This window comes from Protomyctophum bolini (assembly GCF_963924005.1).
Source record: "Protomyctophum bolini genome assembly, chromosome: 19".
Taxonomy (NCBI): domain Eukaryota; kingdom Metazoa; phylum Chordata; class Actinopteri; order Myctophiformes; family Myctophidae; genus Protomyctophum; species Protomyctophum bolini.
This window is the reverse complement of record NC_137880.1, coordinates 21,814,158-21,827,083: the sequence shown is the minus strand read 5'-3', so window position 1 is coordinate 21,827,083 and position 12,926 is coordinate 21,814,158. Positions and strand designations below refer to the sequence as shown.

Genomic DNA, 12,926 nt, shown 5'->3' with positions numbered 1-12,926 from the left:
TGTCTGACTCGGGCCGGGGGGAGTAAATGATTGTGCCCTCTGAGCAGAATATGCCTTTGACGGAGAGTTGGCGTACGTGGGCAGCAGGATGCTTCCTCATATTGACACCAATCCATTTCCACCATAGCCTTCTCGCAGCCCTCGTCCATTCACAGCAACATAATGCACCATTCAGTAAAACGCCTCTCGTTGAGACGCACATTAAAGACAGGGTGAGACGGAATCAACAGAATTCTAATTGTCTTTCCCCAAGTTCTGTACATCAGTCGATATTGATGTATTTGCAGCTATTACATCCTACTGCAGCCGCAGTCTACTAGTGCCCATTGCTCAGTCAGAGGAGAGTACACATAAACCAGAAAAACAGCAGCTGCCCACTATTGAGAACGATCAGATTTAGGCCTGCCGTGTGGTTGAAATTACTCTCCCCTTTTTTTGTGGTTCAACAAAAATGGCAGTTTGCAGACTTGATGTCAACAATGAAAGGTTTGTTTGTCTGACAGAATTGCACAAGGGATAATTCCTTCCCCAAACAATGGAATGTAACCTGCACTCCTCTTTGGCATGAGTTTTTAAATCACATAAACACTGAACACGACACACAAGCGCGTGCTGATGGACAGGTAAGAAGTCACTCTTCAAACCAATAAGAGCTAGCTACCATGAACACACAAACCGTCCGGATTACCATCCCACACTAAAAACGGAAATTGGATAATAAAATCACCATACCATACTGCGATGTGTCCTTGTTTCCTGGTTGAATAAAGAAAATACAGATGGTGTTGGCACAATGTTGCTTTGGGGGGGAACTCATCTCTAAGGCCAGTCTAGTTCTCTGACAATGTGAATGAGCTGGGGCCAGTCTAGTTCTCTGACAATGTGAATGAGCTGGCGCCAGTCTAGTTCTCTGACAATGTGAATGAGCTGGGGCCAGTCTAGTCAGTGGCATAGAGTGATGTGCAGCAGCAGCGTCTGGGTGGACATCCTCCATCAGTCCGTGGGGTCCTGGCAATGGGTGCAGTGGGCCATGTCCTCAGTATATGGTTCCAACTGGATGGTGGTGCTGTGGAAACCAAACTTGGTCTGAAGCAATTCCGTGGCTTCCTTCAGCACAGCGTTTGGGTCAGCGTTCTCGTCTGACAAAGAATAAGTAAAAAAGACCATTCAAAACCGGTGATGAGTTATCAGTAAAAAACATTTGGGGGGCATCACAGGGGTAAAATACAGGGCCCGTTACTGAAGAGACCCAGCAGCAGTGCCTCCTGCTTAGAGGTGCCTCCCTGTTCAGCAACGAGGGGAATCTGTGGGAGATGGCGTGAACCTCCACATGCGTTAAGCGCCTTTCATTAATGGGCTTGTAATGGTATCATTGGACTGAATGATCTTTATATTCCCCTCCTTTGTTGCGCAGGAAATTCCTCAAACTCACTTCTTAGCTTTTTACACATTTGCAATTATATTCAAGCCAATACAATTGTAGTGTAGCTTACCCAATAGCACCCGGATAGTATTTTTGTTTGATGTAGATCCCTCATTTGGGAGTAATACTTCCCATGATTGTCGGGGGGAGCAGTGGATGGAGGCACAAGACTGTGTGCAGTCATGGTCTTTTCTATTCAATGTGTTTCATTGTCTCCATCTGTCATTGGCAAGGCTTTCTAAACTGTATCCTAATGTGGATCCTTTGTGCAAGTAGAGCTTTGGTTATGCCCAGATTTATCAAATGTTTGAAATTCCATATCTAAACACTGTCTGATATCAGGGAATATGAGGTAGACCCTGACCCAGTAATGCTATATTGTAATGCAACAACTCAGTATACGCATTTCTTCCACCACTGTGGGTGTAAAACAGGTCCTTACCTATAGCCAGGTGAACAGAGATGACAGGCTGACCTACGGTCAGGTTCCAGAGGTGCAGACAGTGCATGGCTTTCACAGCTTTCAGGGTCAGAAGCACCTCCTTCACAGAGTTGAACTCAATCCCCTTTGGAGCTCCTGGACATCGAAGAGGAGAAAGAAAGTTTATCATATTTCCACATGATGTCAATAGCTGTTAGGTGTCTGATTGAAATGGGTATCAAGCTGTTGTTTCATGAGCAGTGAATTGTAATCTTGAACATCAATACATATTGATGTGTATAGGCTTAATTAAATTGTTAAAACCACAATCTTTTCACACCACTACTTTGACCACACCCAGGCAAGGAGCTCTACCACAGCTATACCATCAGAATGTTGAACATGGCACCACCACACTGGAACACTTTCTTTTGATAGACAATTTCCCCCCCGTTATGATGTGACTTGCTGTCCTATACAGTAGTGGATTTAACCTTTCTCTTTTTGTATTACCTTATGCGGACTAGCACATATACAGTACCGGTATAGCTACTGTATATTGTTCCAGTGTTCCAGTGTCTTGTACTTCACCTGGTGCTATTGCTATCTTTGTTTGACCTGCACCGTATGTCTAACCTCATGTACATGCATGCTATGTTTTGCACCTTATGTCTAACCTCATGCACATATCTGATACTCTTATGCTATATGTATAAATGTACACATAAAGCATAAAAAATACAAACTGAATAGATGAAACAAATCCCATTGTTGATGATGACCAAGAATGGAGAATGCAAAGCGATGTTACGTACGATGATAAGAGTGCCCCTCACTTCACACAGTCACACTTAATATTTTACCTTCCATAAGTATCCTGAAGACATCTCTGAGAATGGTGACAGTGGTGCAGAGGACAAAGACGGAGAAGAGGAAGGTGCAGATGGGATCTGCTACTTTATATTCAGGCTGTGTGTGAGAGAGAGAGAGAGAGAGAGAGAGAGAGATTTGGAGAGATTATGGAGGAAGAGGAATGCCGTAATTGGCTGTGGTTCTCAAACTTTTTCATGTCAAGGACCCATAAATCGACATTTATTAGTATGCGGACCCAGTTTGACTATATCTATATCTATATCTATATAATAAAATCATGTTAATGTTAATGTTAATGTTAATTCAACTCTGAGAGTGTGCAAATGGAACCAAACGGGTCCGTTTGGTACCATTTGTACACTCTCTGAGTTACAGACCCATAAGGGTCCATTTGGTTCCTAACTATCATTTAGGTGGGAAACCCCCTGGAACTCCGTCAAGGACCCCTGGGGGTCCCCGGACCCCATTTTGGGAACCACCGCCGTGAAATGGTGGGTGAAGAAGTGACAAAGTGTCAGCTGGTGTGCTCCATGGAGTGTCATGTCAAGGCCTGGGATGCTCAGAGCTGTGTCTAAGATGTTTCTGCAGCCAAGCAGAAACTTCTTGCACTGCAAGGGCAGAAAATTAAGTCCTAATTCCTCTGCATGGCTGCACTGCATTCAACGTCAACCAAGATAAACCAAAGCAGCCTTCGTGTAGAACTTATTGTTGTCTGTTTTAAAGGATTTATTTAATTTTCATTAGAAATCTAGAAATCTAATCTTGATTTAGCGAGCAAGATCTTTTATGCCCCTTCATGCACTTTTGTTCACTGCCAGAATTGTTTAGTAGACTATTCAATTGTATTAGGTGCAGGGTCCCAAGGACATCCACAAATCTGCATGTTTAAAAGAATGATGATTTTGTTGATGTTCAAGATGATATGCAAAAAAACAAGGTTTCAGTTCTGCTGCCTCCTTTTGTGACTATGTCTCTGACAAACAACCCCATGGAATAGAGAACCTTTTCAGCACATTTCAAATAAATAATATTTTGCCAAAGCTTCATTTGATTGGCTCTGCAGCAGATGTGAACCAGAAACACATATGACACCTTCATGTTGTTAAGTTACAAAGAACTTAGCAGTGCTACTGTAGAAAAGAGTCATGCTAGTGAGCAGAAACAACCCTCCCCCTGGCCTATTCCATGTGGACCCACCCACCTCAAGTGCTGTCACTCCCTCTCAATCACTAATCACACATGCTCTCACTCACTCCTCAATCAGTGGCCAGCCATATATACTGCCTGAGTGCCTTTCCATGCAGTCAGTGTTTGTTTGTCAGCAGCAGTAGCAACAACAACTCCACCACCTGAGAGCCCTCTGTCCTGGAGCCTCAGGCCTGAAGTGAGTTCAGTTTGTTGATGTTCATTTGTATATTGCATTTTATTGTTTAGTGTTAAATGTAATCCTAATCTGTTTTCCTGAACTCTAGCGAGTGTGTGTAATGCGCCGTGCACATAGTCACTTTAGTATTAGTAGTTAGTAACTTATATTGAATGTTTGTACTTCCCACGTTTGTGTATTCCTAATATGTAGTGGTAGGCCTACCCATCCCCCCCCTTTGAGTCTAGTTACGTCTTAGGTACCTAATTGTCTGTCTATTTATGCACTGTTGAATTGTATAATTATGTTTCTCTTGTGTTTTAGTAAAAACCATAACTGTGAAGCCTCACCACCTCCTTGCTCAACCCTATATACTTGTCTGTGCAACGGAAAATAAAGGCTTAAACGGAAACCTCCTTGTCTATATATTCTTGCCGATGTACCATGGTGATGTAATAGCCCATGAGCCAGTCTCAACCTAAACCTACCCTACAGCTACATAACAATAATAATATTGATCTATTGCCATTAACCTTGTGTGCACAAATGTCATACTGTATGTCCAGTGTGCGTGCAGAAGCAAGAAGCAACTGACCCGGAAAAAGATGATGGTTGCAGCCACCATGACGCCTACACTCTGGAGCAGGTCTCCCACCACATGGATGAACGCTGCACGCACACTGGTGTTACCGGTGCCACCGAGGAGTGCGTGGGAGTGGCCGTGGCCGTGAGCCACTTGGCCGTTCTCGTTGATCTGTTGGTAGCCCTCTCCGTGTCCATGAAACGTGGTGGAGTGGTGGAGGATATAGGCCATACTAGGTAGAAGAGGAAAGGTACGGCAGAGATTGTAGACACATGCACCCTAGCAGATCTATTTTGGGCATGTCATAACAGGTGAACAATTATGTGAAAAATGCATTTGGCCAAATTAGGCAGAAATTCAGCTGATCTATGAGCTTACAACAGGATCCATGCGCTTATATATAGCTATTTATTTTAGGCGAAGTGATTGGCTGTTGCTGTATATGAAATGCATAACTTCCACAAACAAACAAACATGTCACATACAACCTTACATGGTCCAAGCCCTTGAGTCTGAATCTCATGCATGTGTTAATTAACAAACTAAATGCAAGACCTGGGTCACTTGTGTAGAAGATCACACACAGTGGCAATCATAGCAGAACAGGTACAGGTTTAAAAACAACTGTACCTGTTCTGCAAGTCACCCTGTACTGTACTGTACTCTTTCCTGTCTCTCACCACCAAGCTGTTTAAAAGCTTAAATGCATCACAAACCCAATCCAAAACATGCCCCAAACCTGACCCTAACAACAGCAACATACACAATGTTGACGAGGAGGGCAAAGCCTGAGGTGATCAGCATCACGCTGCCCTCGATCTCGTAGTCGTTGCGCACTATCCTCTCAATAGCCAGGTAGACCAGAGCCCCCGTAACGATCCATATGGAAATGACTGACAAGAGCGCTCCAAGGATCTCTGTCCAATAGAATAGGATATGAAAAGAAATCAAAAGAAAAAGTCAGAATAATTTAATGATTGATTATTGAACACATTTGTCTGACATTTTAGCAGAGATATCATGACACTTTCAGAGTAGCATATATTGTTTAGGCTATGCATGGATTGACCGGTTTTACTTGATCAATAATAGTACTATAGACGAATAACAGTTTAAGTCCAAATTTTATGCTGACCCCTCCATGAAAAGGCCTCGTTGTCCTGACCCCTTATCCATCATTTATACATTATGGATAATGGACTTAAACTGTTATTTGTCTATAGTATAAGTATAACCTTGCGATTAAATAGCCAGTCACACAGCCTACTTGAAGTAATTAGAAATGTTGGCTGTGGCACTGAATACTTTATTTTATGGTGCAAATGGTGCACTTGATCAAATATGATAAAGTAAATTGTAAGTGGCCATCAGTGACAGATGTTACTACTACAACTACACACGTTATGCTTGAATTTGAAGGTCATTTTATTTATGACTTCATATGATCTTTGCCTAAATGGTTCCAGTTAAAATGTATTCATTAATCTGTATTTTCATCCATTCACACATCCATCAGTCTTGTCTTGACCTGATCTGTGCCAGCCAAAGTTCATGGTTTTGGTCGGAGGTCTGGAGGAGATCCACAAGGAGAAGAGGCTGACCATCATGCTGCCAAAGTCTGTAAGCAGGTGAGCTGCATCTGTCATGATGGCCAGACTGTGAGCCAGGTACCCTCCTGAATTGACAAGAAAGAAGAGAGAGAGAGAGTGTGTGTGTGTGTGTGTGTGTGCGCGCGCGCACGCCATGTTGCATCCTGCACTTGGCTGTCTTATATACTGTAGCAGCAGGAGAAATCAGGCAAGTAAGCACAGATGTTCTTTTCCAGCAACACCGTGCTTCAGGCTCATTTTCAGTTACAGGATGTGCACATCCACAGTTGGTAGCAGGCCAGAACAACACCAACCTTCCACTGTTGGCTATACTACCGAGTTGTTGTAGATGGAGATATTACTGTTTGTACAGTAACATTTTGAAAGTGGGGGCATTGTTTTTCATAGGTCACAAAGGTTGTTATACCTCAATGTGTGCCCTGTGCCATGAATACTACCATTGTTGACTAAACCTTTATGACTTTAAAGTAACTAAGTACATTTACTCAAGTACTGTAGCTATTTGAGTACAATGTTGAGGTATTTTTACTTTACTGGAGTATTTCCAATTTGCTATAATTTTACTACACTTCACTTTTCTGGCTTTTATTGGAGTGTTTGTATAGTGACAGGAAACAGAGAGAGAGACAGGGAGTGACACTCGCTGTCAGGCTGCATTAGAGCCTATATGTGGAATGCACCTCAACCACTAGGAACCCTATCGGAACCCCCAGTACAAACGTATCTAAATGGACGCTCAGTCCATTTGGTTCCTTTTGTACACTCTCTGCGTTAAATGAACACTATGGGGTTTCCAGTGTACTCCTTTACAGCTATAGCCCATCCTGAAGCTCACCTATGACCTCTCCGATCATGAAGACAAGACATACGGCAGAGGCGATGCATAGTTTCTTCTTGGCCAGCAGCTTGCCAGCACTCTCCTCCTGTGCAGAGACCTTGTTACCATGGCAATGGGCCCTGACGGGCCGCTTCAGCTCAATGGCCCCCGACACACCTCCATTCTCAAAGGGGAAGCTGGGATACTGCTCTTTAGATTCTGACACAGAACTATAGGACATACAAAGAAAATGAGCAGGTGTGAAAGGTATATATGCACATTCCGTATTATGCACAACTCTAAAGCATTCCATGCAGGGAATGTACATTGTTTCGAATGTATAATGGCAACTAAAAACGGACATCTGCAAACTATAGATTGAATCAACCTTGCTTACTGTGTATAGTTGTATATACATTCCCACTTCATAATCATTATAGGCTACCACACAACTAAACCGAATACTATGCAGAGTTGTTAAATTAATATTTCACACAAAAACAATTGAGTAATTCTGCACATAATCTAACTCTAACACAACTATGCAGGCCGCATTTTGCACTGACTCATTTTATTTGTCTTAGGACTTAAATCCTATACACATTGTTAACCAGGGGCCCCCAACCCCACGGGTCTGTATTCTCCTTTTTTCCCCTCAACACTAAAAATAGCCAATCTTCAAGCCCATGCACAATGCGTTGCAACATGACATGTGGGCTTGTAGATGTGATAATTATTTTTACAAATATTTGCCTATTATGCCATTTGGGGGCGGCCATAACTGAATGCGTACGCCTGGAAAGCAGAAGGTCTTATACGTATAGGTTTGAGCCCCAGCAATGTGTCAAACCGCTAACCTGAGAATATGCTGAATTATAATAAATGTGTTATAGCCTGCAGATAGGGTTAGAGTTAGGGTTAGAGCATGCGTTTTAATGAAGATGAAAATAATTAACCAGAATAGACAAAATGTGTATATATTGTACAAATGCTGATGTTGCAGTGGATGCTTCTGTAAAGCAACCCTTTCCCTTCATGGTCAATAGCCTATATATTATGTCAGTGTTTCACCTGAGAGCTACATATGTAGCTCTCTCTCTCTCTCTCTCTCTCTAATGCCATACACATCAGATTAGAATTCAATCAATGCACAAACGCTGACTTGTCCATTTTCCTCACGCACATGTACAGAGGGGTACAAGCACACACACACACACACACACACACACACACACACACACACACACACACACACACACACACACACACACACACACACGGCTCATGGACTCTGTCTGCATGAGAGGAAGAGTGGCAATGATGTGTCTAATGAGGTGGAAAAAAACCTAATTTGGGCTCACAGGAGATAATGCACATGTGTGCACGCGCGTGCGCACACACACACACACACACACACACACACACACACACAGGATATTGGGACTACCCGCATGCAAGGGATGTTGAAAAGAATCAGCGAAGTGGAACAACTGATTCTGTTCAATCACACCACTGGGACATGAGAGCAAACACACACACACACACACACACACACACACACACACGCTGCACACACAAACACATTCAATGTTAATTTAGTAGCACCGCATTAATTGGGTCTGTGCAGGGAATGCAAGTCTAAAGCTTGGATCTGGGTTAAACATAGTAGCCAACACAAACATTTGACGTACATTTTCCCTTCATTGTCAATGGCTGGCGTTTTTAAAACAAACATTGAACTAAAAACAAACATTAAACCTGTGCGCCCCTCAAAAAAGAAAGAAAACACAATGCCGGAATCTTTTAAAAGCCTACATCCTTAGGTGGTTTCGTTTCTGATGAATTGGGCCCTATAGGCATGGACTTGAACTCCCCACCACCTTCCACAATATCCATGCACCCTCCCGCTCAGGTGCACAGTGCACTGACTTGCAAGTTTGAGCCAACAGCACAGTAGAATTCACCACCTCAACATGATCGACATGCAGCACACACATGCATACGCCTGCACACAATTAACGCTGACACATTTTTCAGTGCGCAATTAAGCGCAACAGCATATTACATCAATAAGACATGCATTGATTCAGCTGCATCTGAACAGGATTTACAGCACAGGACGACGCGAAACTTATAAGAGCACATTCACTAAATACTCTGTCATTGATTGATATATGAATGACTAAGCCCTTTAATTGACATTGACAAGAAATGCAAAGTTATAATAATAGCGAAAATTCACACAGGGCTTTGACCCCTGAGAGCTTGAGCCGTTGACCTGCATGGCCCGTTCGGTAAACGTAAACCTACATGCATGCGTTCTTGTTCGAAGCCAAAAAACAGGCCTTCCCTCGCTTGATTCTCTCCTCAAATCCATTCCATCTAAAAACATAATAGCCTAATGCGAAATGTGTTATAACTTAAGCCAGGCAGACCGTGGACTATTTCGGTTAAATTGGAAAAATTGGCAGAGAATTTATAGTCATTTAGCACTGTTGAGTCAGTGACAAGCCCATCATTGTCTATAGATATAACTTGTTCTATAAAGGTATCTCCGGGTGTAGCAGGTTACTGGACCAATGTAACAGTCTGCTGCTGGCGCGGCTGGCGCCCTTATTTAGCCATAGCATTCCGGGGGAAGATAATGCGGTGCCTCACCATGTTATGTTATTCAAAATGTCAGAAGGACATGATCTCCCAAAGTTTCTTTCATGGCAAATTAAACAGCTTAAAATGTTATTGCATTGTTTCCGTCTCACCACGCAGCAACGGTATTTTCTTTCTGCTCTAGGCCTATAGGCTATAGCCGAGTATAAGCGTGCATTTAAAAAGCTACAAAAAATTAATTAAAAGACAAGGAAAGGAAAGGGGGAAAAATATGTCCAATTAGTCACACCAACAATGGTGAAAGAAGTAGGCTACCATGGACAGCGGGCAGTGGCCGCGATCAACCTTGCACCTCAGCACCATGGAGAGCGGCAGAGAACGCAACACAATACCTGTTCTAGTTCTGCCTCGACAAGATAAACCGATACACATTTTAAGTCTAAAATGGCCTAAAGAAATAGGTAGATTGGACTATAGTCCTATTAGCCTATGCCATAGCGCCGTGGCTATCTCGTGAAGGCCTATAGTTTTGAACGAAAACTATATTAAAAAATGAAGATGCCGCATTGTACCTACCCTATTGTATTTTCAATTCAAAGTCTCGAACCACGCATGAAGTTGTAAATTTAATTATAATGACAGCAGCAATGCATATATAAATATTTAGTCACTGATGTGTGAAATGACAATGAACTGCAGAGCATTTATGGAGAGCTGCCTAAGCTGCTTTGTTAATTGAATTGATATCTTATGCATTTTTGAATATAATATATAATATAATATATAGCCTATATAGGCCTAAACATATTTCCGTCTAAAGAAATATCGCCTTGCATTTGATCATGCACCTTGCAAATGATATTCTTCACCGCGTTGTGTTGTGTGTGATACAGGCCTAATCGAGATTTCATGGGCGTTTAACCTATTATGTAACATTAAATGTAGGACTGCATTCTCCTATAAAATCCTATACGAAAAGTGCTGCCCTGCAGTCTCTTTGTTCCAAGTAGCCTATAGTAGCCAACGGCTTCTAAATGAACAAAAAGGCATGATACAGGGCATGCAGGCTATACATATTTGATTGAGTGCCGTTTAAGTGCCTCGCACGTCTGCCTGCTGCAGATACGAACACGGTGTGCGTTCTGGCGTGAGAGCGCGTTTCAGTTACGTAGAGGTGAGAGGTGACAGGATGGTGACAGACACTGATCTAATCAGGAAAGGCGCCTGTTTCTTTTCCATTTTTTTTTTATCGAGATGGGCGTGGGAGCCGGGAGGATAATAGGCTATATCAAAAGGAATGGAACAAACTGGATCAAATTGGAACGGCATCATAATTTGGGATAGATTGATTTGGCGACCACGGACCAATGCAATTGATCATATAGGGCGCGCGCACGCAGAGAGAGAGGGGGGGGGGGGGGGGTATACTCTGTTCTCTATCACTCCATTCAAACAAGCATGCAACAAGTTTGAAATGGTTGAGGGTTATGCGGATATCCATTATTGAATGTGTTATCTTCTTCTTCCTGACAGCTGTGAACTGTATATCATTAGTCTAATAGGGTGTACAATTTATGTCAGTTTAGCTCCTATAAGAGCTGGCATAGATACAGGCAAATTGCTTGGAAAAGTGGAAACGCAAATCTTTATATATGGACGGTGAGGACTGACCGTATATTGGATTAGCTATAACGTTTCTTTTTGGGGACGTATGGTATGGCCCTATAGCCTTATATGTCTATAACTCCACGTGAAGAAGCCATTCTATATAGCTTTTGTGGTTTGAACCAAAATGTATGGATGTAGGTATAGGTTAATGAACCGCGTCGGAGGACATGCACCTAGGCCTATACTCATTCTGTTCTAATGAGTTGTAGGCCTATTCCATAAAAAAATCAATAATTTGTTCTCTTTTTGGTGTAACAGTGTTGTTGACTATAGCTAATCTATTTGATTTGCTGCGATAGCCCCTAACAGTTTTCACCATGCACAGCCGCGCGATGTCCATTTATTTAATCAATTTGCTATGATTTGCCTTTTTATAACAATATGGTATTTCTTGGCTGACATAGTCTAACAGAAGAAAACATTGTTGCATTTAAGTATTTATGTTCTTTAGAAATATTCAAATAATAGGCCTACTTTTAAATGATTCTAAATGCAGAAAGAATTCCGATGAGACACAATTTATCACCCGGTAGGCTATTTCTATAGGCTATTTTATATATAGACCCTATATTAGCCAAGGCCAGAGATATATTTTATTTAATTTTATTTATTTTTGAAGAGTTGATGCTGGGAGAGATGTGGCCTTGCTAATGACAGATGATGTGTTTTTACCACTGCTCAATGAACTACCCTCGGGACCATTTGTCAGCGGCTGTCCAGAAACAAGCCAAGCATGGAAATTAATTTGTTCATTCACATAAAACACCCAGTATCCAGCTTAAGGCTTCTAATGGCAACATGCGCATGCGGCATGAAAGAACATGCAACGCAGGTTACAACACTGTACATTGTTGTACAGTATATGTTATCAGCCTAAATGTTGTTTTCTTAAAGAGAACATATCTACAGCAACGATAGTTATTTGTAACAACATAGGGAACATTCTTTTTCGGGGCTCGCATATTGCACAAAAACATGGCACGCAATTGGGTTGATGATTGACAATAACCTATATTCGTTCCACAACTCTCCCATAAAATATGGTTTATTGGCTACACTTCTTCAATTCGCCTTTTTTTTAATTTATTAAATCAACATTAAGGGTATAGGCTATATGCGTTTATGCCAAAACCTTGTATTTTTATCGTATAGCCCATGCCATGCATGTTTCATGCAACATTCAATCTATTCAATTAGCGTATAGCCTACCTCTCAAACACGTTCATCATGCGGACAAAGTTTCCCCCTACCTGTTCATTTTTAGTGAATACATTTTAGAATTCTTCTCGTGTATGAGGTGAGATTTCTCAGAATTCGCTGGGTTATTATCCATTTCTTTCTGTGAACAGCCTGCGTCCATAGCCTATTGTTGGAAATAAATGCTGTGAATTTATTTCGATGCAGTTTCGGTGATAATCGATATAGGTCCGAACCTTTGTCTTTAAAGAACACCGAAAAATGTCATCCAACAGCACATGGTGACAGTGTTCTCGAAACGAACAAATTCCTTCGTTGCAGTAGTGAGCAGGATCAAGAGAAACCCAAGGCTTAAACCATGCAC

The 12,926-nt window shown here is 42.0% G+C and overlaps 1 protein-coding gene across 1 annotated transcript; it reads right to left on the bottom strand.

Moving 5' to 3' along the window:
- Window positions 1-993: 993 nt before the first annotated feature.
- slc30a2 (solute carrier family 30 member 2) lies at window positions 994-12,698 on the bottom strand (the record flags this gene model as incomplete). Its single annotated transcript, XM_080790347.1, has 8 exons — window positions 994-1,139; window positions 1,866-2,000; window positions 2,708-2,813; window positions 4,676-4,895; window positions 5,427-5,580; window positions 6,192-6,338; window positions 7,109-7,320; window positions 12,616-12,698. The coding sequence occupies 8 exons, from the start codon at window positions 12,696-12,698 to the stop codon at window positions 994-996; spliced, it is 1,203 nt and encodes a 400-aa protein (XP_080646473.1).
- Window positions 12,699-12,926: the final 228 nt, after the last annotated feature.